Raw genomic sequence first — 27,305 nt, 5'->3', positions numbered from 1 at the left:
CTTTTTCTTTGCTTTGTAATTCATTCGGTTGATTCAATGGGAATTTGGGCATTCTCTTCATGACTTGAACACAGCTTTTCTTCCTTCTTCTTCCTCTGTTATCACATCTATTCTTTCTTTCTTTTTTTTTACCTTGTTGCATACATGGCATATTTTGAGATTTGGAAGTACCATCATGGTTATGCGAACGTCGTGAAAATTGGCATTTCTAAATTGCAATGCCCGCCATGTATGACAAATAGGTTGAAACTGAATTTCCAACTTGTAGTGGACCTAAACCACTCTTTGTAGTTTGTATTAAATTTTTACAGTACCTTAGCTTGGATTATCCTCTTAGATATTGATGGTTGCTTGCAAAGTGCCTATAATCAACAAATGCTATTGCGGAAAACTGCTACTTAAGTACAACTTATATGTGGCTTGTCATATGGATTAGAGATATCGGGGTTTATGCAATTAATATAATTTTGTATTCCATAATTCAAATCAGAACTCAGAAGCACGTGCTAAGGTTTGAAAGTAATTTCATTTTGTATGGATTTTTCAATCGAAGGATGCAGCAAATTGCCAATAATCGAAAAATCTTTATTGATATGAACTTTTTGTGAGGTAGTATGTTTGACCTAGTTGGCAAAATGGAACTAAAACTGTTGACTAAATGATAATAATCAAGCAAGCAAATTTGGAGATATGTACATAACCTTTTCTTATCTGCCTTCGTATAAAACTTATAATTTTAAAACTAAAAAAATAATTAAATATCCATTTATAGAACTATAGATACTTCTTTGTTGACCTATTTTATTAAAAAAAAAACTAGGTTCGATCGACTGTATATCTGGAGATTATGCACGAACTTTTATGTATTTTATCCAAAAAAAATTGTGTAATTCTGGGTTCAATTTAAGAACCTTCCTGACATATTCCATCTAAACTAGAAAAACGGTATATGTGATACTTATGCCCTACAATGGGGTTGCCTGTAAATGCTGTGGACTGAAATTTGAATTAATATCGGCACCAAGGTGCCGAAATTAGTTCAAATATAATCGTCAATGTTTGCACGCGCAATGCACGCGCGAGAAATTAGCCGTTCTCCCGCTTCGCCTATCCGCCGACTTCCATGGAGGGGTTGAAGCGTATGGTGACCCAAATAGCTTTCACTCCCGACAGCCGTCTCTCGCAGCTCCCCCTGCTTCACCGCTCCCTCCTTCCCCTCCTCTCCCTCGCCTCCTCCATCTACCGCTTCTCCCTCTCCCTCCGCCGCCTCCTCTACTTCTCCGGCCTCCTTCACCAACGCCGGCAAGCCCTAATCCCTCCCTTGGTCTCTCTCTCTGCTTAAAAAATTTATCTTGTTTCTTCTTGTTTTCAGGTTGCCAGTGCCTGTGATAAGTGTCGGCAATCTGACGTGGGGAGGAAATGGGAAGACCCCGATGGTGGAATTCATTGCGCGTCTCTTGGACGAAGCAGGAATTGGGCCTCTTATCCTTACCAGAGTGAGTTAGATTCCAATTTGTTTTTTGGAAGATTTTTGCTATGAGGAATACTAGAGAGGAAGTTTGGTGGAAGAGAAACCTTTTTTTTAAAAGAAATTGAGAGGGTAAATAATTTCTAACATCTCTTCCCCCCTCACCCCTGGACAAAATCATCAACAACAGAGAGAATGGAATTGTGGAGGGGAGAAAAAGACAGGTAAAAAAGGAAAAAAAAGAAAAAAAAATCATATGCTTGGTTTTACTCCTCAATGTCAGGTTTGTAGTGAAATTTTAAAGAAAAAAAAAAAGAAAACTTTCGTTTGTACCCCTTTTATAGATATGTTTCTTTTTGAAATTTCTCTTCTTTTACCTTGTCTTTATGTTGTCAATCTGCATTGTTTTTGAGTAAAGTTGTTCTTCATTATTTATGCTATTGCGCACTGCCTTAAATCATGTTGTAAGTATTAGGAGCCGGGATATGCCGTACCGGCCTATACCGGTATGGGCCGGTACGAACCGGTCCAGGTTGGGACTGGTACCGGAGCAGCGTGGGATCCGGTACCGGAAGCTTTTCATTGAAAAACCAGCCGGTACGACTGCCGTACTGATACGGGACCGGTATAGAACCGGTACGTACCGGTCCGAACTGCCACCGGTATGCCGACTGGTACCAATACGGCGGACCTTGTTGGGAACGGATCTATAGAACAAACAAGAAATAACAATCTGTTGGTTTATCGTTCAAAAGTTCCTTTTTTTCTTGTGGGTTGTAAAGATGGGGAGCAAGGTAGTTGTCTTTTTGTTGACGAGTTAAAACCCTTGAATACATGAGATGGTTTTTTGAGATCTTAAAATCTGGAATACTATCGACGACGAATGATTGTCTTAGTTCTTAACACAATGGATGCATGATAATTTTAACCATAAACAGCAAACCTTGTCCAGATTATCTGTTCCTGATGTTATTTCAAGATTTTCCATATTCTATGCCAAAACTTCCATCCATGTTATCTTAGGTCTTGCCCTCCTCTTCCTTAATCCTTCGACAAATGTCCAAGTACCTCACCTTGCCATAACCTCCCTAGATTTTTTCATTGTATGTGCTCACACCACCTCAATTGCAGGGTTATTCAGGTGGCGACGAGGCAAAAATGCTCCATAGGCACCTTTTGCAGACCTCTGCAAGGATTGGTGTAGGTGCAAACAGGATTGCTACTGCTGCTTCCATGTTTGAGAGACATGGTTATGTGGATTCGTCCAACACACTGTCCGAGAAACTTTTATCACCTTACAAATTTGAATCTGGTGCCAAAGATGAAAAAGTTGGTGTTGTAATTCTGGATGACGGAATGCAGGTATCAAAAATTGCATCTAGTTACTTTTCTGTTCTATTTATTTCACCTAAAATGTCCTTATATGGGACATTGTCATGAAGTCTCTAATTCGTTCATTAAATAAGTTATGATTGTTATTTACTGACAATAGCAATCCGAGATCATCAATATATTATCTTGAAGTCTTGATTGAGTCATCTACCATGATGTCTTGTTTGTATTTTTTTTTGTTTTTCATAGTTCCTTGATCATGTTTATTTCCACATACAATTACAGAAACTATAGGTTATAACCTTCATTTTTATAATTTTTATGCATATTCATGCAATAGTTTCCACGTCTTGTTTGTATTTTTTTATGTTTTTCATAGTTGCTTGATCATGTTTGTTTCCACATACAGTTACAGAAACTGTATATTATAACCTTTATTTTTATAATTTTTATGCATATTCATGCAATAGTTTCCGCATCGTGGTGCAAATAATTCCATCGGAGGTAACTCATTTCTTGTCTAATTTCTGCATAAAAACATGTTATATGATGCAGTATCTCTATTGCTGCATGAATTATTAAACTCGCATATCCATAACAATGAGACCCGTCTCACTAAATTTGGTTTAACCTTCATTTGTTCATATCTAAGTCCACAAAATTCAGTTTTTTTGTCATTTTTCCCAAGTCAAAGGCTACAACCTTCATCAAAGACATGTTTTCCTCTCTTCTCTTGGCCAGGAACCATAAATCTAAGAGCTCTCCTTAACAGGGTTGTTTCTGCTTTTTGTTGCAAATGATAGAAACGTCTTAACTAGTAACCTCAATTACTTCAACATTTAGTTGTCCTTCAACTACCATATGCACCATGGATATGCTCATTTTTGTTTTGATCCTTTGTCTAGAGATATGTGACTCAGTTCTCTACAGCATCTTCAAACCTTTTTCCTTGATGCTATTATTTCCCACCAATCTATATCACCATCACTAGAAGCACCAAAACTACCATTCTAACAGAACAACACAACCAACATCATCATTCCTATTTGATATGAACCTGCAAAATGTTAGGTGTTCTGCCCCTTCTTTGTCTATCTTTATTGCTGCATGAATTATGAAACATGCATAACCATAACAACAGACTTGTCTCACTAATTTTGGTTTAACCTTCATTTGTTCATATCTAAGTCCGTATAATTTATTTTTTTCCGAAGTTGAAATCTACGACCTTTATCAAAGACATTTTTCTCTCCCCTTCTCTTAACCAGGAACCATAAATCTAAGAGTCCTTAACAGGGTTGTTTTTGCTTTTTGATGCAAATGATAGAAACATTTTAACCAGTAACCACAATTACTTTAACTATTAGTTGTCCTTCAGTTACCATCTACACAATGAATATGCTCATTTTTGTTCCAATCCTTTGTCTAGAGATGCCTAACTCAGTTCTCTTCAACATCTTTATACCTTTCTCTTGAATGCTGTTATTTGCTACCAATCTATATCCCACCACTGGAACCACCAAAACTACAACTCTAGTAGCACAACACAACCAACATCTTCATTCCTCTTTGATATGAAGCTGCAAACATGTTAGATGTTTTGTCCTTTCTCTATCTATCTTTATTGCTGCATAACGATAAAAATAAGAACTATCTCACTAATTTTGGTTTAATCTTCATTTGTTCATATTGAAGTCCATATAATTCAGTTTTTCTTCCAGAGTCAAGAGCTATAACCTTCATCAAAGGCATGTTTTCTTCTAATCTTCTCTTAACCATAAATTGAAGAGTCCTCTATAACAGGACTATTTATGCTTTTTGTTGCAAACGATGGAAACATCTTAACAAGTAACTTCAATTACTTCAATCGTTACTTGTCCTTCAATTACCATCTGCACCACGTAAGGTCTACCGAATTGGTGCTAGAGCTTATACCAGCCGGCGGCCAATTTGGTATGGTGCGGATCCGTACCATGTTGTTTCGGGATGTACCTAAATAGGGAGAGGGGGAGAGGGAAACGGAGAGAGAGAAAGAGAGAGGGAGGGACAGAGAGGGAGAGGGAAGGAGAGAGGAAGGGGAGGTGAGAGAGAGGGAGGAGGCTTATTGGTGAGGGCTTTACGACATCTAACTGGCAGACGAAGGAGAGCCGCTTGACACTGGTAGCAGACATGGGGGGAAAATTGGGCGGGAGGAGGCTTTCTTGGTGTAGCCTTGGGGAAGTAGCAAATGAGGGATCCAACTGCAGGGTGCTTAGCAACGGGGCCGGCATAGGCATGCCAGACCTGAGGATTGACCGCCGGTAGCTTGGTGGAAGCATTAATCGCCATTACTGTTATCGAGGGTTAGGGTCTCAACCACTCTATTTATATCTTTTCTCTCTTTCTCTCGCTCGTTTTGATTGTTGGTTTCTCTCACAAAGGAGAGCCTCAAAGGTTCTCGAATCATTGAATCGTAGGGAAGGAGAGTTGTTATAATTGAACAAAAATAGGGTGCTGAACTGTTCCAACTTGGCATTGGTTTGGTTCAATATGGGCCGAACCATCCGGTTTGGGTCAGTTCGGCGATCACTGACACCATGAGTATGCTCATTTCTATTTTGATCCTTTGTCTAGAGATGTTTGACTTAGTTCTCTTCAACATCTTCAGACCTTTCTCCTTGATGCTATTATTTGCCACCAATTTGTATCACCACCACTGGAACCACCAAAACTATCACTTTGTTAGCACGATAAAGCCAACATCTTCATTCCTTTTTGATATGAAGCTGCAAAAATGTTAGATGTTTTGTCCCTTCTCAGTCTTTCACAGCTTTAGCTTTTGTGGCGAGATTTATCTAAGGAGTTGTACCATATTAGGATTCCATCACAAGGAAAATAGTAATGGAAGATTGACTTTCTCTCTGGATGATAATTCATTTGAAAGTAATGCTTTGCTGGACTTTTAGAAGTAGGACATCATAGGGTGATATAGTCAAACCATGAATGCATATAACTGGTACTTTTGGGCATTGCATCTGATGTTTTCTTTGCTAACCCAAATTTGTTGGCTCAAAACTTATTTATTGTGGTCATGGCTATGTGACATTCATTCTTTTTGGAGAAAATAGGTTTTCTCAGGAGTTGGCCACATTGAATTACCACTACAATTTTGAAGTATTCCGTTCTTATGTTCTCTTGATTTCAAACATGTAATTGCATTCTAAATTGATTTAACATCGGGTAATCTAGTCACCCTCTTTCTGCAGTTCTTTACGATGGGCATTAGTTATAATTTGATTAACCTAACATAGTGAATCTACCTTCCTCTTTTTGCTATCAACTCTCTATGTTCTCTTTCATCATTGGATCTAGTTCACAAGCTTACTCTCTGCAATTCTATATTGGTGTACATTATTGATATCCTGCTGTAAATGTCCATCATAGCATCACCAGCTTGCCTTACTTGCTACAAGATGATACCGGTATTCCTATGGAAGAAAAACTGGTCTTATCATGTATTTTAGTTGTTAGGATTACCCTATATAACACTATCATGCATCACTTAAGTAGTGCTATTTGCCTTCATCCTTCTCTCTCTATTCCTATCACACGCTTATCTTTCTCCCATGCCCACAGTGTTGTTTAGCTATTAGACTTACATTGATGTTAGATTTTACTCTCATGAATAAAAAATAACCTACTACTTGAGTCCTATATGAAATGATTTTTTAATTTAGATGATATGCTTGATCTATACTTGATCATCTTTAGTCATATATTTGACTTACATCGTGGATTTTTGTTCATTTGAAAAAAAATGTAATTGTTAACTGTGTTCTTCTGATATACTCTTTGCAATGCAGCATTGGAGTGTGTTGCATGATGTGGAAATTGTTATGCTAAATGGTGTGATGCCATGGGGGAACAACCGCTTGCTTCCCCGTGGGCCATTAAGGGAGCCACCAAGTGCACTTGTTCGAGCAGACATAGTGGTGATTCATCATGCAGATTTGGTATGTGTAAGTGGTCTTTGTTTTCTGCTAATAATATAGAGTACTTATATTTCTAGAATGTCTGATTAATTGTTCCTTTTGAGTTCATGGGACAATTGATTTTGTTGACAATGGTTTGTTCATGAAATATTTGCACCAAATCCAACTTACCTTGAAGAAAGAAAGTTTTTTAATTTTGTTTGCTGTCCTTCCATCCTAGTTTTCTTAACAAGATATATCTTTCCATATGCTATCTGGCGAGATAAAATATCTTATAGACATGCTTATTTCATTTTCAAGGGGTCAATAAAACACATTTTCTATTGAGCAGAGCTTAAGGGGCGTATGATCTCTAGCTATGATGATAGTTTGGTGAGAAGAAGATGCTAGATTAGAATCCTTTTTAAAGTGGAGGAGACGAGTAGTAATAGGATGTGTGTCTAGTGGCAGCATATAGATGTTAGATCTAGACTAGGATAAATAAACATTGATATCATCTTTGGGAGGTTTCTGTGTTAATTAAAGTGCAACAACTATGTGAGGTAGGACAGAAAAATTAATTCACGCTTGCACTTTGTTGTGAATTAGGAAAATTATTATGTGAAGGTTTGTTATGATAGTTGTTTGGACTATGTCCAGCCATCTTACAAAATTGAGAATGGTTCAGAAGATATTGATTTGTGAAATTCATGAAAAAGCTTTTAGCCGAAGAGGTCAAAATATGGTAAAATTGAATAGATGATTGAAGTATAGAATTGTTCAGTAGGACAGTTTTGTCATTGGTTTTGATGTCAGTTGACGAGACTAATGAGTGAGCCTGAGATTGTAATATTAAAAAAGTTCTAAGTGAACATAATTTCCAGAGTGAAATGGAGTCATATTAGGGTTCCATACATAAGTAATGTAACAAAGAAACTTAATTCTATTGTTTAACTTATTGTCAAGCACCCACCCCTCAAGCACATCAGGGATCAAAGACTAGAATTGGACTTTATGTATACAAGTATCACTCATGTGCATTCACATGTGATCTTTGATATTGCTTTGTGAATGACTCAGATTAGTTGCAGCATATCAGGGTTCTTATACTAAGAGGGTTTACAGGTACACTTTATTTTCTTAGAGATGCTTCAAACATGTCTCATTTTCTCTCTCTCTGGGAATTTTCTTGAAGAGAGATAGAGAAAGCATCTTACAAAATCAGTCTGTATGAGCCCCCACTCACTATAAAAATGGAAAAAAAAAGAACAACTAAAGGTAAAATTGACAAAAGAGAAAAAAGAGGAAGCATTTCTCTTTGATAGTCATGAAGTAGGGATCATTAGGGATTTGAATTTATGTGCGTGTACTTTTGTGAGCTGTCCTAGAAAATGGGAATTTGTACCATGTTAACTGTTGAATAGATTGGTTTTCCCTAGCACCAGAAACCCAAACCATATAGGTAGTCATGGAGCCATTAAAATTCTTGAAAAAAGCTACAGAAATGTCACAAAAATTTTTGACTACCAAAATGTTAAAAATTTCTTTCAAAGTTTCTTCACTTTTATCAAATTGTGCTGCCTGACTATGAAAAGTAGTATTATCAATGATTCAGATGTATAAAATAGAGCATGATGGTTTCATCTTTTTGTTAGTTCATTGTCTTATTACTTCCTCCAAGTTTTTGCAAGGTTTGGATCTTAATTTGTTAATTAATTTTCTCATAGTTATTATCTGTCAATCACTAATGAAAAAGAAAGCCATCATGCAGATTAAGGGTGATTGATCTCATTCAGAAAGTTATTTGTTCCCTTCATATTCTTTTTTATTTACTTTGATAGCAGTGCTAATTTCCAAGTTATACACAAATATCTTAAAAGATTTATCTGTAATATTTGTCTAGGTTCATTTGTGCATATTATAATCAACTACTTCTGATTCATCTTTGGCTTCCCCATTCTAAGGTGGTTTGTAGTTTTCTGCATTATCTACTGAAGAAAAGACTTACTGTGAATTGTAACAAAATACTATTTTCTGTTTCATTGACCACTTAACAGGTACCTGATAAACAGCTTAAAATGATTGAATCAACAGTTCACAACATTGATGCAACTCTTCCAGTTTTTCACTCTAGAATGGCTCCATCACATTTTTTTGAAGTCAAAAATCCTCATTCTAGATTGCCGCTAAGCACAGTGCAAAACATGGTTGTATTATGTATTTCTGCAATTGGCTTCCCAGATGCCTTTGCACAGGCAATTAGTAAGGTATTCTTCTTCATAGTTGCCATCATTGTAATTACTTGGTACTTCTGAACCTTCTTTTGTTAACATCACAAAAATTGACAGTTTCTCAGTTTCTCTCTTACTAAGATAATGGAAATAGATGTTCTATCTGTGCCATGTTAATACCAAACAATGACATCGCTGTAATTCAAGAGAAAGGAGATTATTTGCCACAACTAGAAGGAACATAACAAATTGTTGTGTTTAATCCGACTTGGTGGAGCATTGTTATTTATGGTTGCAGATTGATGCTTTCTATCACTAACATATCTTGTCATTGTGGTGTATAGAAGTCACTATTTTTCCAGTTTCCCTCGATATGTTGTTTGCATGGCAAGTTGTCAACTGCTATAAGGAATCCATGTTAGGTTTTTATTGATGTTTTAAGTTGAAACTTAGGCTGCATGTGGACATTGGATAGCTAACTGGAGGTTAGATAGATTGACCATTGGTGACCATCCACAAATCAGCTAATCTCCGGTCAAAGTTATCCTCTTTTTGGTTGACATTCCTGTGATTAGTGGGATAAATTATGGGAAAAGTGAAAAGCAAAGAGGGAGAAGAGAAGATTTGGTGGTCAAGTTTATTTCATTCTCCCTCACGAAATAAAAGTTAGCCAGGTTTTAGTGGCTTTTGGAGCCATTGACCAAATAACTTTAACCCCTTAATTTTGGAGAGTGTTTGCTTGGTTAAACTTATAACCTGCCCTTAACCTGCATATAAGGGTTCAAGGTGTGTCCGGAAGAAAAGCAATGAGATGAAGAAAGATATAAGAAGTCTTTGGTTTCCTTTGAGTTGGGTTAGATTTAGTGGAGTCCTATAATGTGGTTTTCTTCTAAGTTATTATTTTAATTGTAAGAAGTCCAACTTAAAAGTTAAAATTAAGACTTGAAGCAAGGTTTCAAAAATCGGTAATGGTGCTGGTACTGGATTTGGGTCTGACTAGGGTTTGCTGTACTGGTCGGTATTGTACCGTAACGGACGTACTATACCATACCGGATGTACCGTACGGTACCAGTACCGAACTAGTATATTGTATCATACTATATCAACACTTAGTACACCAAGCTGTATTGTACTGAACTGCATATCGATACTGTAATATGATGGTACCCGTATGGGGTTTTGTACCGATACGACGAACCTTGGGTCAGACCGATATGGTACCGGTTATCCTGGACACAAACGATGGGGTTTTGTCTTAGTACTATACTGGGACACCAAAAGTCCCACTTTTTTATTTTTGTTGTTTTTTCAATTTTTTCCTAGTGTTATACTATTGGGTGTTTTTTGTTTAGTGTTTTAGTTGCATTTTAAGTGGATGTGTGATACTAGATGCCACATTGATTGTCTACATGGATCAATAAACTAGAAATGTTTAAAATTAAAAAATGACAAGTAGAGTATGGTATTGTAAAAGGAAAATGTATAATAAATTACTTTATAAATATAATTCCAAGGAGAGTGTCTATAGTCCTTGTAGACATTTGGATCTTCTTTGTAGACCTGGTCTTGGATATTATATGAGCTTGGATATTGCCCCCATCGCTGCCAATTTAATAATGTCTAATAGTGACCCGACTATGTTTTCTGATATTGCGGTTGCGCATGCATGTAGTATATAGAAAACCGGCCATCCCTGCTCAGGATAGTAAGTAGTACTGTACCCTAACTCTTGGCTATACCCATATATGTAAGAGGGTTAATATGCAACATTGGAGCCCCCGAGTATGATGAGTGGACAAATGCATAAGTTTCATACATGGATGGATTAACTGTCCACTCTGACTATCTGATGTAGTAGGATTTCCACCTTCAGTATAAGATGGGATTAGCTACACACTATAGCTATTTGATACACTAGTAGATCTATCATTAATCTCCATTTCCAATATTTGATGTAGCAGCTCTTGGATATTTCGATATTGCTCCTCTCTTTTCACCTCCTATCAAATTTTTGCTTCCAATATGCCAATACACATATGATCTTCCGCCCTGAACACAGCTTCTAAACCAACTCTCCAATTTCTCTGTGTACCTATCTTGATAACTCTGATTTTGTGTGTCATAGGCTACATGACCCTGGAACCTCTTCTTTTGTAGGATGGAATCTCGTTATTATGTCTAGTCTTTGTTTAGGCCTCGTAGTCCTGATATTGCATGGTGTGCGTGAACTCTACCTCGTAGGTGAATGGACTAAGCTTCGAGAATAACCACCACCATCTCTAGACTATCCACCTATATCTTGCTAGTGCCTTCCTGGACTACTATGCCATCAGCTGCTTCAATTGGGTTGATGACTAGCACCTTCCTCTTGGACTTGCCTTGAGTACTACTCTGATTGTCACTAGAGTCCCGTGCACCACACTGTGACCCAACCATTCGCCAATTGAATCGCTGATTACTGTCCTCTGACTCCTGTCTAGGTCTTATTTAGGTAGGTAAAATATTCTTCTTTGCCTGTCTGCCCAACTCCTTCGAGATGGTTTTGTCTAGTCGTAGAGGATCTTTTGGCTCATCTAATATGGGTTCATCTCAAGCTTGCTAACCTGCAAACCATCTGACCATAGGATCATCATCATTAGGAACAGTCATCGGCCAACAAGTCTTCTTATTTATTCTCCTTGCCCTGATTCAAGTACTTCTGCCACAACCTCACATTGTAATGTATGAAAAGTAAGTTGCCAGCCTCTTGCTCGTCAGGCAACACATCTTGTTGTGGATGCTGTGGATTAGTTGGCCGGTGCATCCGAACTTGGTCGGGCATCCGAGCTTGGTCGGGCTTTCTGAGGATCACAAATGTCCCAATGTTAGGAGGAGCACGGAATAATTAAAGAAAAACTGTAGATGAATTAACATGAGAAGGGGATGAGAATCGTGTTCCCCGTCGTCGAGGACCCCTTAGGGCTCTATTGGTAATACATCCGAAGATTTTTGGAATTCCAGCTCCATGGGATGAGGGTCCGCTCGAGAGACTCCAACTTGTATGCTCCGGGCCGCTGGACTCGTGCAGTCCGATATGGCCCTTCCCAGTTCGGGGCGAGCTTTCCCTGCTTGGTGGGCTGAGTGGCTTCTGCTCTCCGGAGGACGAGATCACCTGCCTTGAAAAGCTTGGCTTTTACTCTGGAGTTGTAGTACTGTGCCGTTTTTCGTTGATATCTCACCATGCGAACTCGGGCTGCCTCCGTTGTCTCCTTGACGAGGTCCAGGTTGCCCCTGAGTTGGGAGGAGTTGGAGGCCGCGTCGTAATGTTCCACTCTTGGTGAGGGAAGTCTAACTTCCAGGGGATAACAGCTTCCGTTCCGTACGCCAAGTTGAAAGGGGTCTCGCCGGTAGGAAGTCGGAATGTGGTTTTGTAGGCCCAGAGGACATTGTAGAGGTCCTCGACCCATTGCCCCTTGGATCAGTCGAGCCTGGCCTTGAGTTCCTGCAGAATGGTGCGATTCGTTACCTCGGTTTTCCTATTTGTCTGTGGATGGGCCATCGAGGTGAAGCGGTGATCAATGCCGAGCTCGGAGCAGAATTCTCTGAAACGGGTGTTGTCGAACTGACGGCCGTTGTCAGATATAAGGATGCGGGGGAGTCCAAATCTACAGATTATTGACTTCCAAACAAAGTCCCGCATCTTCTGCTCGGTGATCCGGGCCACTGGTTCGGCTTCGACCCATTTGGTGAAGTAGTCGATAGAGACGACCAAAAATTTTTTCTGCCCGGTAGCTAGGGAAAATGGCCCCAGGATGTCAATCCTCCACTGGGCGAATGGCCAGGGGGCACTGATCGAGGTCAGCGGGGCCGAGGGTCGGCGCTGGATGTTGGCGTTCCGCTGACACCGATCACACCTTCGGACGAAGTCCGTTGCATCCTTTTGAAGTGCGGGCCAATAGTACCCCTGGCGCAGGATTTTGTGGGCCAGTGCCCGGCCTTCCAGATAGTTTCCGCATATCCCTTCATGGACCTCTCGCATAGCATAGTCCGCCTCTGACGGGCGGAGGCATCCGAGGAGAGGAGAGGTGAAGGATTTCCGGTAGAGCTTGCCTTCATATAATATGTATCGGAAGGCTAGACGCCTGATTCGGCGAGCTTCGAGCTCATCATTGGGGAGGGATTCATTTTGTAGATAGCTGATGAGCTCGTCCATCCAGCTCGGCTCGGTATCGATGCAGAGGGTCGGCTCAGGCTCTTCCGTGCTGGGCATTTGGAGATATTCGAGCATTGTTGCCTTAGGAAGCTCGCTCATGCGGGAGGTTGCCAGCTTCGACAGTTGGTCTGGCCTTAGATTCTCTGTTCTGAGGATATGCTGGATATTGAAGGAGCCCAGGGTGGATGTGAGGTCTCGCACCTTTTGTAGATATCTCTGCATCGACGGCTTTCTTGCTTCAAAGTCCCCCAGGATCTGGCTCACGACCAGTTGGGAGTCACTGAAGACCTTTAGGTCCTCGGCTTTCAGCTCTTTCGCCAACTTGAGCCCGGCGATGAGCGCTTCGTACTCTGCCTCGTTGTTCGAGGCTGGAAACTCAAGGTGTAGGGCCTGCTCCGCAACTACCCCTTCCGGGCTTGTAAGGATAAGACCTGCTCCACTACCCCCCGAGGTTGAGGAGCCGTCCGCATATAGGATCCATGGCTGCCTCGGGGCCTCCCTCATTGGCATGAGTGGGTGCTCGGGGTCGTTCGGCAAAGTGCACTCCACGATGAAATCGGCGAGCGCTTGGGCTTTGATCGCTGGCCTCGGACGGTATTCGAGGTTGAACTCCCCGAGCTCCACTGCCCACTTCGCGATCCTCCCGGCGCGATCCGACCGCTGCAGAATTTGCTTCATAGGCTGGTAGGTCAGTATGGCCACAGTGTGGGCCTGGAAGTAGGGTCAGAGCCTTCGAGCCGAGATGATCAGGGCAAAAATTGTTTTTTCCAGTTTGGAATATCTTGTCTCAGCATCCCTCAGGACCCGGCTGGCGTAGTACACTGGTCTTTGGAGCTTGTTCTCTTCTCGGACCAGGACCGAGCTTACCGCAACCGGGGAGACGGCTAGGTACAAGTAGAGGAGCTCATCCTGCTGGGGTTTGGTGAGTAGCGGCGAAGAAGCAAGAAGGCGCCTAAGCTCTTCAAAAGCTTGCTGGCATTCCTCTGACCATAAGAAGTCTTTCGGTCGCTTGAGGATTTTGAAGAATGGGAGGCACCGCTCGGTCGACCTGGAGACAAATTTTTCCAAAGCTGCGACCCGGCCTGTGAGCCGCTGTACCTCCTTGACCGTCTTCGGTGGCACCATCTCTCGCAGTGCTCGGATCTTCTCGGGATTTGCTTCGATTCCACGTTGGGTGACTACGAAGCCAAGAAATTTGCCCGAGGTAACTCCGAATGTGCACTTAGCAGGGTTGAGCTTCATCCGATACTTTCTAAGTGTGGAGGATGTCTCATTGAGGTCAGCCACATGGTCCTCAGCCATTCGGCTCTTTACCAGCATGTCGTCCACATAGACCTCCATGTTTCGGTCTATTTAATTTTTGAAGATTTGGCTGACCAATCTTTGATATGTTGCTCCGGCATTATTCAACCCGAACGACATCACTTTATAGCAATAGAGGCCCTTGTCGGTGATGAAAGCCGTCTTTTCCTCGTCTTCTGGCGCCATTCGGATTTGATTATATCTCGAGAAGGCGTCCATGAAGGTCAGCAACTGGTGTCCCGAGGTGGAGTCGACAAGCTGGTCGATGCTGGAAAGTGGAAAACTGTCCTTTGGGCAGGCTTTGTTCAAGTCGGTGTAGTTCACGCACATGCGCCGCTTCCCATTGGATTTCTTCACGAGTACCACGTTAGCGAGCCAATCTGGATAGGGGACCTCCCGGATGAAGCCGGCCTCCAGGAGTTTGTCCACTTTCTCGGCCGCTGCTCGTTGTCGTTTCGGGGCGGAGCTCCGTTTCTTCTGCCGCACGGGCCTACAGGTCGGCTTCACCTGGAGTCGGTGAACCATGACCTCAGGGTCGATTTCCGGCATGTCGGCGGGCGACCAGGCGAAGACGTCCATGTTGGACCGAAGGAACCCGATCAGGCGGTCCCTTTCAAAGGAGCTCAGGCTGGAGCCGACCTGCACGGTTAGCTCTAGACAATTTTCTTGTAAAGGAATCTGGGTAAGAAGCTCACCAGGCTCTACTCGTTCTTTCCAGGGGTTGTCTCGCACCTCCAAGGTTTCGATGGGTAGCGCCTGGTCTGATACTTGAATTGGCGCTTCGGCTCTTTGCTCCTCTTGGCTTGGTGCTTTAGCCGGTTGCCTTGCTTTGTGGGTTGCTATGTAGCACTGCTTAGCTATTAACTGGTCCCCACGAACTTCGCCTATTCCTCAGTCGGTGGGGAACCGCACGAGCAGGTGATAAGTCGAGACCATAGCTCGGAAGGCGTTAAGTCCTGGTCGTCCAAGAATGGCATTGTAGGCCGAAGGCAGGCGGATTACAAGGAAGTCCGTCCTCACAGTGCTTTCTTGGGGGGCAAGCCCAACTGTGACAAGAAAACTGACCTCGCCCTCAACCGGGACCGAGTCCCCAGTAAATCCGACTAGCGGAGCGTTCATTCTCCGAAGCTGGCTTTCTGTCAACCCCATTTTTTGGTAGGCATGGTAGTACAAAACATTTGCCGAGCTTCCATTATCAACTAAGACACGCTTTACATCAAACTTATTTACAATCATGGAGATGACCATAGCGTCATTATGAGGAGTCTCAACTCCTTCCATGTCCTCGTCCGAGAATGAGATAGCTTCGGAGGTGCGCGGGCGCTTCGGAGGGGTCCTTTTCTCGATTGGTTCTTCAACCGAGCTTCCTCCAATGGCGTTGATGGTGCCGGCGATAGGCCCATTGTCATTTGGATTTTCGGGCCGCGCGGCATTTTCCACTGGCCTCCTTTCCTCACGTCGGCTCCGCACGAACCGGTTGAATACCCCGCGGCGGATAAGCGCCTCGATCTCATCTTGGAGCTGGAAACAATCCTCCGTGTCGTGGTCGTGGTCCCGGTGGAAGCGATAGTACTTCCTAGGGTTATGCGGGGCTCCTACATCCCGCATTAGGGGCGGAGGTCGGAAGAAGTTCCGACTTTCTATCTCCATTAGGATCTCGACCCGGGGTGCGTTGATGGGAGTGTAGTTCTCGTAGCTCCCCAAGTGCATTCGAGGCCGCGGCGGGGATCTTGATCGAGGCGGAGACTTGGGTCGAAGCCGTCCCTGCTGTCGAGGCGGGCTCCTCAGCCGAGGCAGGTTCTTATCTCGGCGGGAAGATTGGCTTCTCGGGCGGCCGCGCTCTTCACGGCGCTTCTTTTGCTTCTTTGAGGCCTGCTTGGTCGCGCCCCGCGTGGAGGCGATAGCCTCCTCGGCCTTCACATACTTTCGAGCTCGGGCCAGCATTTCGGTGAAGTCGGCGGGGAAACTCTTCTCGATGGAGAAGAGGAATCTGTAGGAGTGAGCCCCAGTCTTTAGTGCCAACATGGCTATTGACTGGTCGAGCTCGCGGACCTCCCAGGTTGCAGCGGTAAAGCGGTCGAGGTATTCTCTAAGGGATTCCCCTTCCTTCTGCTTGACGTCCAGAAGGGAATCCGATGTTCGCCGCTGGCGTCGGCTGGCAGCGAAGTTGGTGGCGAACTGCCTGCCGAGCTGCTCGAAAGGGGATACCGAGCTCGGCTTCAATCTAGAGAACCAAAGGCGAGCGGTTCCCCAAAGGGTAGCTGGGAAGGCTTTGCAGAGCACAGCCTCCGAGGACCCTTGCAACGCCATGAGGGCTCGGTAACTTTCCAAATGATCGAGGGGGTCGGTAGTTCCATTGTAGGGCTCCACTTGGGGAATTTTGAACCTCGGTGGGACCGGCTCGTCCTCGATCTGGCGGGAGAAGGGGGACTTGGTGGTAAACTCAAAGTCACCCTCGCGCCTTGCCTTCCTGCTATGAAGCACCTCAATCTGGCGCTCCAGATTCTCGACCTTCCTATCGAGCTCCCCAGCCTGGAGGATTGCCACAGTAGTCTGCTCCGGCTCGTGACGGTCCGGGGATGACTCAGCTTCCGAAAGCTGTGGCCTTCTGTCTATGCTCCTTCCTGGCAATTCTCTCCGGGAAGACGCCCGGGCTGAGTCTTGGCGACAGCATCGTTCTTCGTTGTTGGCCCTCGAGGAGCCGTGGAGGTTTTGGCCCTGAGGCACTGGCCCGTTCGGGGGAAGCACTGGCTGAATCTGGGCCTGCGGAGGCGGCACAGGTGGAGCTCCCTCGCGCTGCAGGCCTTGGACGGCTGCGGCCAAGGCTTGGACCTGCTGCACCAGGATGTTGAACTGTTCCGGCTGGACTTGGGGAACTGGATCAGCCGGAGATGGCGAGTTCTGGACAGAGTGTCCAAGACTTGGTGGGAGACGCCGAGAGGCATTAGAGGCTCCTTTACTTCTCAACTTCATGGCCACAACTCGGTGCCCTCCTTCTAGCGCCAGCTGTTGCTGGAATTTGGACCCGAGGGTGACCGCTCGGCTGAGAAGGAGGAGCTCCGGTGAGAGTTGGCGGGTGGCGGTCCGTCGGCGGGCGGCGTCCTCCGGGGGACCTGCAAAAAGTCGGTGGCCGGGGTTTCCGGCGCCGGCCCTCCGATGCTTAAGTCAGAGGGGGCTAATGTGTAGGAGGGAGAAAATATGTCTCCTGAGTTTCAGAGTCCAACCCCCTAAGGAGGAGGGGTTTTTCTTTTATAGAGGGATATAGGTGTACCTGCGATGTGACGGAGCGAGCGGGTTACCGTCATAATTGAGCATGTCGTCCGAATTAATGCACGATTGTGTGAATTATTGCATTGCCGTAGGAGATCAGGCCGGAGCCAGTAAGTCGTCGTGGCTGATCGGACGTAGCCGAGCAGGTCCGCTGTTGCCGTGAAGGGCTTGAGATCCGTAGATAGCATGCACATTAATTGTTGAGTGAGCCGGAGGTCTGCAGAGATCATGCGCATTAATTGTTGAGTGAGCCGGAGGTCTGCAGAGGTCATGTGCATTAATTGTTGAGTGAGCCGGAGGTCTGCAGAGGCCATGCGCATTAACTGTTGAGTGAGCCGGAGGTCTGCAGAGGCCATGCGCATTAACTGTTGACAGCGTTGGCAGAGCATGGTCCTCGGCCGAGCTGCAGAGGGATGTGACCGCTGCAGGTGGGTAGCAAGGTCGGGCTCCCAAGGTCGAGGACGCTGAGGTCGGGTGCCCGGGTCGGGCATCTCGGAGTCGAACATTTGGTCGGGCGCCAAGTCGAGAGCCTTCAGATCGGGCGCCAGGTCGGACGCCTCCAGGTCAGGCGCCTCTAGATCGGGCGCCTCCAGGTCGGGCGCCAGGTCGGACGTCTTTGATCACGTGCTGGCGATGTGCTCACGTGCTTTAGGGCGATTTATTTTCCCCCAACAGTATGTAATATATATGTATATGTATATGTACATATATATGCACATATGTATGTATGTATCTATGTATATGTGTGTATGTGTGTATACATATATTTGAACAAAAATTTGATCTATCCATTTCCCAACACCTGTATGCAGATCTGCTCGTGCATAGCATTGGTAAGAAAATCTCATGCTTAGCCCGTGGTGTTGAAGCTCAGGCTTGACATCAGCCAACCTTTCATAGGAATAACATGCCGAATCTAGACTGATATCAAATTTGCTAAGTAATTTAGTGCAGTAAGTCAAAAGTTATTCAATATCTGGTGAATAAACAAATTTCAGTGAGGGTATCAGCATCCTTTTCTTGTATTCATCCAAAATTTTTCACTTCTCTAGGCAGGTGTCTTGTTCAGATATATCCTTTTAACATAGTGCTAAGCATATTTGTTACTAATGCAAGCTATGATATTTTAGAGATTCAGTAGCTGACATGGTTGTTACTGACTAGATTTCACAGCATTCAGTATTTCTTGCCATACCTTCATTCTTAATTTTGGATGCATGTCATAAATCTTGTCTATCATTTTAAAGCCTTTTTAAAATTTTAGCTATAAAGATGAATAATTGATTATGTTTGGCTACAATAAGTTTTTGGTTTAGCGTAATGTTGTGGTTTAACTGATGAATGCATTATTTCTTGTTTCTAATTTACCAGCATTCTATTGTTTAGTTCTACTTAGTTGTTTAACCTTTGGGTAATTATCTATCTTTTGAGCTGTGTACTACTTACAATATCTACCAACTTAAAGTGGAGCTAGTTGCTTTAAATTTTCATTATCAATTTTAATTTCTGCAGATTGGGCCATTGCATGTTGATAGGTTAGACTTCAGTGATCATCATTTAATTCAAGCTGATGTGAGTATCTCCCCTTCTTGGTGTTTTTGTCCCACAAATATAAGGATTTTTCCCCCTGAAGTAGTTTCCAAAGAAAATTGATCTTGTAATGAGACTTCTCTTTCATTAGTTTATTGCAATCTATGCATGTCTATGCAACACTGTGGATCTACAGTGTACATCAACTCTCAATGGTGCACATCTAAAAAAAAAAAACAAATTTATATAGCACGGTGATTAAATACTATGGGTAGAAACTTTGTGTTGGTGTTGAAGGAAACATTATTTTCTTTTATCTAGTATTTGTTTGATCTATTTCATTTTCTTTTTCATTTCTTTTGGTAAAGTTTTGCACTAATATATATATAGGTTTTAAGGTATACATTTATCTTATGTTATAGTCTTTGCATTGTCAAATTAAAGCAAATTAGTAATTGTAGTCATGGTAAGAGATCAAAGCAATGATTGTCGAATCGTGTCGAATTGGACAGTTTGGGGCATACTGAACGGTCCCGTCAGTACCTGGTTTGACTTGATCCGATTTATTTTCTTATATATAAAACTAGTGATCTTTCTTTCGTTTGAAGCTTTTCTCCAGCTCCCCCTTTTTCTTGATCCTCTATCCACGATCTCTCTCTTGATGATCTCTCTCTCCCTCGGTGATCTCTCTCGTGGCGATCAATGTTGATTGATGCTGAGCCGATGCCATCTCCTTTGATCAACGGCTCAGACGGTCTTCTCCTTGATCGATGCTATCTCCCTGTCCCTCAATCCGCCATGGTTCTTGGGCCTTTGATTGACGTCGATGCTGTTGCTTTAGATTGACGCCAATGTTGATGCCTCTCCCTTGGTATGCCTCTCTCTCCCCCCTCCCTCTTCCCCCTTTTCTTGTTCATCTTTCTCCCCTTTGTCTTCTCTCTCTCTAGTTCTCCTCTCCTTCCAGTGTTAGGGTTAGGGTTTCTCCCTCTCTCCCCTTTTCTTCTGATCTTTTGTCTTTGTTACACCTTGGCTCGGTACGCTATTTATCGATATCGTACCAAACGTGTCGCCAGCCGGTACGACCTTGGTATAGGTTCAGTGAATCTTGGATCCAAGGATAATTAGAACTTTGCATAAACCCCAATGACAGTTGTGATGCAAATAATGATTTAAATTAGTGATTTTGGATTTTTAGCAGATTGCACTATATATTTGTATTTTTAAATACAAAGACTTATATCTGGTTATAAATTGAACCAGATAATGGCATATTTTTTTGCATAAAAATCATGTGTTGAATGTCTGCTAATAGAGGATAATTTGTTAGTGGTGTTAGGGTGGATGTTTATAACAAAATTGCTCTCTATGCTAGTGTTTAAGTGGCTCACATGACCTCATCACCCTTTCCCATCATCTCGCCATAGAAGGCTAGCTCTGGGACTTGAGGAAAGGTCAAGCTCCAACATTGCCAAGGCTTCCTCAAACATGCTCTTCATCACTTAACGGCAATGCCACCACTGTCAGTCCATATGCTCATTAGCAGTAGTGCACTTGCGGTCATGCCTCAGCAAGACGCAATGTCGAGGGGCTGCATATACTGACGGCAGCATGGGAGGGTGCAAGAGGTCAATGTGATTCCACCTTGTGGGCACGATCGTTGGTGACAATTGCCAGTTATGTGGGGACAAGTTCATGTACAATGATATCTCCATGTTCATCTACTCTATCCTTATGAACCCATCCCCTAGCATATGTGCAGAGACCATCTCCCTAACAGCATTCAATGACCCCCTCCTCTCCCTCTTGCTCTTCTAGCTGCCTCATGTCCTCCATTGTCAAACAACTTAAAGCATTGTGTGGCGTGGCTAGGATCCATGCCACTACCGTAGCTTAGAGTGGAGGCCCTTTCCTTGACCCTAGATTCAGTGGCGATCTTGATGCACTACTTTCAAGATCATCAACCCTGGCCTGCTATTGATCTTGCCCCTTGTCGTTGCTGTTGGCCATGAGGTTGCAGTGGAGGTTGCAGGTGTTGCTGCCACCTTCTTTGCCAATGTGCCGTGGCTGTGGTCGTCCTTATCGTCGTCAGAGTGGGCATGGGGCTGGGGGCTACTGTCGGTGGTGGTGGTGGCTTTGCTGTTCTCCATGGTTTCCATCTTGTGGAAGTAGATCCAGAATGAGGAGGGAAAGGTGGAGGGGTTGTTGGTGAGGGAGTGCTGGGAGAGAGCAGAGGATGGGGGAGGTGGAAAACCAAGGGGGGCAGTGGTGAGGAGGGTGGAGGAATTGCTTAGAGTATTGGATGAGGAGGATCCGATGAGCGATTTGAGCTAGGATTTGTTTGGGTTGGAGAACTTGATGATCAAACAGTACAAGGGTGTGGATCCCACTGATAGGAAGATTAGTGAGGGAGGGTTCCATTGGTCGCTGATGACGGTGGAGGGTGAGAGTGGGATGGAAGAAGCAAGGAAACCAAGGAGAAAAGTGAGTGGTTTCAACCTAACTATTAACCCAGGGGTAATAAGGTTATTTTGTAACCCTAGTTTCTTTAACCTTGAGTCATGGTAAAATTCTGTAACGAAACCTTAATAGAAGGTTTTATCTACAAAATATATGCAATTATCTGATTTGATTTGTAAATTTGGAAAAGGGGCCTTTATATGTAAAACAAATCATAATATAGGGGCAAAATGTAAGAGATTCTTATAATTTGTTGCATATACACCTGGTTGAGATCCAAATCTGTTGTATCTCTAATGCTCAGGTATCTTTTGATTTAGCAGTTAGGCCTTGTCGCTTGAGTTATGGAGATTGATGGGCCTTAATAGAGGGTAACGGCAAACTAAAACCATGATCTAGATGACTTTGAAATCGAGGAGCTTGACCTTGATGACTATGCCTAGTAGGTGCTTGAACCCAATGAGAGTGGTGGCAATGAGCTTATGACTTCCTTAATCATCCTTGAAGCAACGGTAGCCGTCAATCTTTATTCTAGGGATTGCCTATTGCAAGTTCATACCAGAAGTAGCCTGACCAATAGACTTTTTCTCATATGTACTGGTATAGGATAATCTCATGAGAGGAACCAGTTTTCCAGCCTAAGACCACAATATTGTTCAACTTTTAGTCTTGGATCTTTCAGATCTGTTTATTCCATATTTACAAAGTTTGGTGTTGAAAGACCATGACATGACCTTTTTAACAAATTTAATGAGAAAGAAATAGAGAAATGTAAGAGAATAGAAGGAAAAAGAGAATTATGGGGAAGTTAAATATGCAAACGAGACACTAGCATTTCTGTTATATTATCGAGGAAAACTGCATTGTACATGTTATACATTCATACATTTTATGTAGACAATCATATATAAGCTATTTAATGCAATTTCTGAAAGTAATGCAATGTTTTAGGGCCTGTTTGGTATGTTGTTATTTTTGTGTTTTTGTTTCCCTACAAATAAGTGGAATATAACATGGAGATTGATGTGTAGCATTTGCACAGAGTTTTGCCATTCCTTTCTTTTATTTTCATTTTTTGAAGCAATAAATCAAATTTCTGCCAAAAGCTCTAAAGGTTCTATGAACAATTTAAAAGAAAAGGGTTTCGTCATACTTATTTGTTGAATCTAGTGCAATTTTCTTCTTGGATTTTTGAAATCAAAAACATAAAACAAAAGCACACCAAACATCCCTTAAGTTTTCCTTTTTTTCTAAGAGACGGGGAGGGAAGACCTACCCAACATAAACTACCCAGATGTGTGAACATCGGCAGATGCAATACCTGAGATTCAAACCCAACACTTCCTTAAATGAAAGGAGGGTTTTGACCAATAGGGTTTTGCCCGGGAGTTTTTACGCCTTTGAGAAGACTTGTATCTGATTGCTGCTAACTTTATGCATTTGTTCTCTGAATTTTGATGTTAAAACCATGCTTTATTGGACATGCAATTGAATGCAAAAAATTGTAAATTTTTTGTTTCTTTTCATAGGAAAATCTAAAGGGACTATAATGTGATTCATATATTTCAGCATACACTCATCTGATCTTGCTGGCTGTGTGCATCTAAACTACTGCTTCTGCTTAGCTTATACTATGTTCTATAATAGTTACATGTTTTATGATAGTTAATATAATTTCAGATTTGTGTTTTTAAGTCGTCAGAATTGATAGTGTAATCATACTTAGAATGATTGGTCTTGAAATAAAATTGGTCATCTTATGATATAAACATAAACTAAATAATCTTATCTCCATCAGTTTATTGTGCTGTCCTGAATTGATGCTAAAATTTGACTGGTATTTACAATTTGAAGTAACCGTACTTACTAATGTGCGTGCACTTCCATTGAGTAAAAAAGAATTGGGTCTGTGAGAGGTAATATGAGACAACTTCTATTTTATGATAATAAAACAACACTGCTTAACTGTGGCACAATTAGACCTTCATGGGGCATGTTTTAACGTAAAAAAATTAAGCAAGTTAGGCAAGGACAAATTATGGGCTTTGGCCCTCACTAGGTGGCTCATTCTAGTTTAGGATCTGAGCAATCCTTACCAGATCCTATCTGTGCCTATGAAAGGTTGGTTGAAGAGGCCGCAGGTTTTAGATAATCTTTTGGGCTCTAATTGAGGTTTGTAATAAGCAGCGTGGCCCAGCAACTCCACGCTGGTTCAGCGTGTACTTGGTCTAAGCAGTAAAAGACATGGATTGAACCTTCAAAGCTTCAAAGCATTGTCATTGGCTTGGTATCATGACAGTGGGTCCAGCTCGCCCCTGGTTGAGTCGCATGCTTGGCCTTGCCTATGAGAATAATGTAGCAGTACTATCAAAAAATTGGCATAAATAGAGTAAATAAATATTTGATTAGGTTTTCCATAACTTTTCATAATCTTATTCTGTGACTATGAAAAGAAAGGTCTGATTCCATCAAAAAAAAAAGACAACGAACACAGGTCTGAAATTTGATCCAGGGTGCCTGCATTTGTAAGTGAAACAGGTTTTGGAAATCAGCTTTATGGATTTTCCTTTATAGTCTGCTGTTTGTAGTCGGATTTTTGTAATGTTTTATAAATGCGATATTGTGGAGAGCTATCTGCTTGTGTAGGATGTAAGGGAAAGGCAGGGAGAACTACCTGCACTATAATTATCAGGTCCAATTTTTTTGAGATGCACCACCCAAGAATTGAACCCAGAACCTTTGGTTGCTAAGTAGAGTGGTGTGACCACTAAGGAATATATCTTGGTTTTCCAGTTATTAGAGTATACATGACTAAAAACTTTAGTTTAAGGTTTTGTAATGATGTACATCTCTGATGCATTAACACATGAGGTACAGATCTCAATTACGTGGAGTAAAATGCTTATAGTTTCAAGGTTTTGAAACATTGATGCAACACAGTCCAGAAATGAAAAAAATGATGCGTGCGGTTAATGCTGGGTAATATACTAGTATAGTGGTAGTTGTAATATATCATGCTGTACTTTACTAAATCATTATTTTTCTGAATATTGTTATCTTAGTTATGGAAGAAAAGTAATCTAAGTATATTTCTAGAAGGATACAAGTGACTCATGTAATGCATTATAATTCTCTTCTTTCTTGTTATGTAGAAAAGGAGTTTGTGAAAGTCGTCGTCATCTTGGATTGCCAAGTTGATGAAAATCTATAATAAATTACCATGTTTCATCGGATTTTAAGTTATCTACTAAAAGAATTTTCAATTAGATAATTTTTGGAAGAGAATTTTAATATATAATCCTTGGAGTGGAAACATCAATTTCTAATGCTGAAGATTCACCATTATAATATTTTGTCCATAAACTTTTACATATGAAAGCGATGAAATATCATTGTGCTATATTCTACTGCTTATATTTGATAACTATTCTGGTCCTTGTGAGTTGATTGGATTCCATCAATCTAGGACATTGATATGATCACAGAGAGGCTTCGAAAACTCAAGTATGAATTTAATGATGAAGCAATTATGGTTGTGACAGAGAAGGTATGCAAAACTTGATTAAGGTTTCATCTTAGAATCATTCATGAGGGCCTCCACGATATTTTGAAGCAGATGGGCAAAACAGTGATGGATTTTCCATGTCTAGTTTCTGGAGCTGAGAGTTTCTTTCTGTTCTCTCCTGTGCAGGATTATGATCGCGACCCAGTTATCCTTAAACGGCTGTACTGTCTAAAGGTTTTGGTCCTATGTTCTTCTCTCCAAATCATGCCGCTCAGTGCACGGACAGAGGAGAATTTCAAAATGAATCTTAAGAAGCACCTTATTAATTCTCTCCAAGAATAGAAGTAGATGTGGAGAGGAGGCATGACTGTATTACAATTTTTGTTCTGACTGCTGCATGGTTGAGCTCAAAAAACCATTGTCACGCGCGAAGATTTTGAAGGATTTTTTTTGGCTTTGGTGACTGCACTTGAAAAGCAGTGAGACTATTTGGCTTTCATATGCTTGTTCAATTTGCCAACTATTTTTCCATTTTTCCACTCGATACAAATTGTTTAAAACACCTGCATTATCTTTCTTTGGTACTCGGGTACGAGGTCTCTAATGTTTTATGGATATCCTTTTTTTTAAATGCAGGTGAGTTTCTTTCAGCATCGATGTTTCGGCTTCTAACCAGTGCTTGGTGAGATGGGGCTCCCAGGGCTGTATTTAGTACTTAAATTTGGAGGTGACGACTGACCCAATATGTATAGCGTGATATTAGAGAAGGCAATCTAAAAATTATGAAGAAATGAATATCGCATAATATAAAAGGAAAGAGACAAAGCTAAGCTGGTGTAATACTCAGAACATAGTTTTGCATATAATATAATAATGCTTTTATTTTTCTCAATAAAAGATAACCATTTGATACAATGGAATACTATTCTCACTGCTTATAATATAATAACTTGGCATTGTTAGTTCCTTTCCATGAATAACTCTGTAACCCCTAATGACCTGTTTTTGTTGACAAGTTATATTCAGGAAGGGGAGGGAGAGCCTATAGAGGTTTTAGAAGAACAATGCAAAAAGAAAACATGGCTTCATGCATACTTATAGTACTCGACTAATGAATTATTACCAGTTAGTGTCAGGCATGTGTATGCATATGAGTGGATGAGGAGGTGATGACTGCAATTCGCCAACGGCTAGAGATCTTTTCTGTTAGTTATGTGACTCAGCATATATTTCTGCTTTTGAATGGTGCTTCTTTTGTTGCTCTTTCTTTTGGAGTAAGGACTGAAGTAGAGTGTGAATTTTTATAGATGCGTGAAGAGTGGAGGCATTTAGTAGAAGACATTTGTAGCCTCTCTTGTCAGATGTGTGTAAGCTTTCCTGTTATGATATTAGAGACTTATGGATATATATTACATAATTCATGCACATTTGTGGTCACACTCCCCCACCTTGAATAGTGCCCAAGGCAAGATTGGGCTTGACAGGATACTATGGATCTAATAACTTTATTTGGTACCAGGAGGACTGGTAGATCCGCAAAAGTGATATGGACTGTCAAGTGCTATGTTCCTGGATTCTTGAAGGCAGCAGCCATGTAACAGGTCTTAGCACATTACATTGTTCGTATGTACGTGGACTTGCAGTCTAGGACTGGTCATGAGACCATCAATGGTTGCATGCGGGGGACAAATTAATGCAGCCGATTGATACCTTCCCTCCTTAGGTGGTCATATCTCAAAAATCCCATCAAGGTGTACTAGTTTACCAGGGGCTCGTGGATGCATGCGTGACATGACATGTCATTGATGCTCCTGGAATGCTTGGTGCCGGTGGTCGAGGGTCAGAGAATCTCACGTCCATACTAGCCTTTTATAGGTGGGGTGCATTCTAGCTGAGCCACAAATATTTAAGCTCAATTGCATTCAAAAAGACTTAGACTCAAAACTTAATTTAAAATTAATTAGACTTTAATATCCAGGTTCGAATCCGATTCAGTTAACAATAAATTAATACTCCACATCGATTTAAAAATAGTTGTAATTTTAAAAATAGTTAAACTATAATATA

General features: G+C 42.0%; 1 protein-coding gene across 8 annotated transcripts; it reads left to right on the top strand.

Moving 5' to 3' along the window:
• The first annotated feature begins 1,072 nt into the window (after positions 1-1,072).
• Positions 1,073-26,663, top strand: LPXK (tetraacyldisaccharide 4'-kinase family protein). 8 transcript variants are annotated; one of them, XM_008810206.5, is made up of 9 exons: positions 1,073-1,302; positions 1,373-1,496; positions 2,600-2,830; positions 6,643-6,792; positions 8,808-9,017; positions 19,259-19,318; positions 25,200-25,280; positions 25,425-25,717; positions 25,875-26,663. In XM_008810206.5, the coding sequence occupies exons 1-8, from the start codon at positions 1,124-1,126 to the stop codon at positions 25,578-25,580; spliced, it is 1,191 nt and encodes a 396-aa protein (XP_008808428.2). In that variant the 5' UTR covers positions 1,073-1,123; the 3' UTR covers positions 25,581-25,717; positions 25,875-26,663. The 8 variants fall into 8 exon arrangements, with proteins under 8 accessions (XP_008808428.2, XP_008808427.2, XP_008808430.2 ...); XM_008810205.5 differs by having other exon boundaries at positions 1,075-1,302; positions 6,643-6,798; positions 25,875-26,135; XM_008810208.5 differs by lacking the exon at positions 19,259-19,318 and having other exon boundaries at positions 1,075-1,302; positions 25,875-26,135.
• Positions 26,664-27,305: the final 642 nt, after the last annotated feature.

This window comes from Phoenix dactylifera, chromosome 9 (assembly GCF_051530095.1).
Source record: "Phoenix dactylifera cultivar Ajwa chromosome 9, Ajwa_hap1_PhDact_Kaust_v1.1, whole genome shotgun sequence".
Taxonomy (NCBI): Eukaryota; Viridiplantae; Streptophyta; class Magnoliopsida; order Arecales; family Arecaceae; genus Phoenix; species Phoenix dactylifera.
This window is presented reverse-complemented; position numbering and strand designations above follow the sequence as displayed.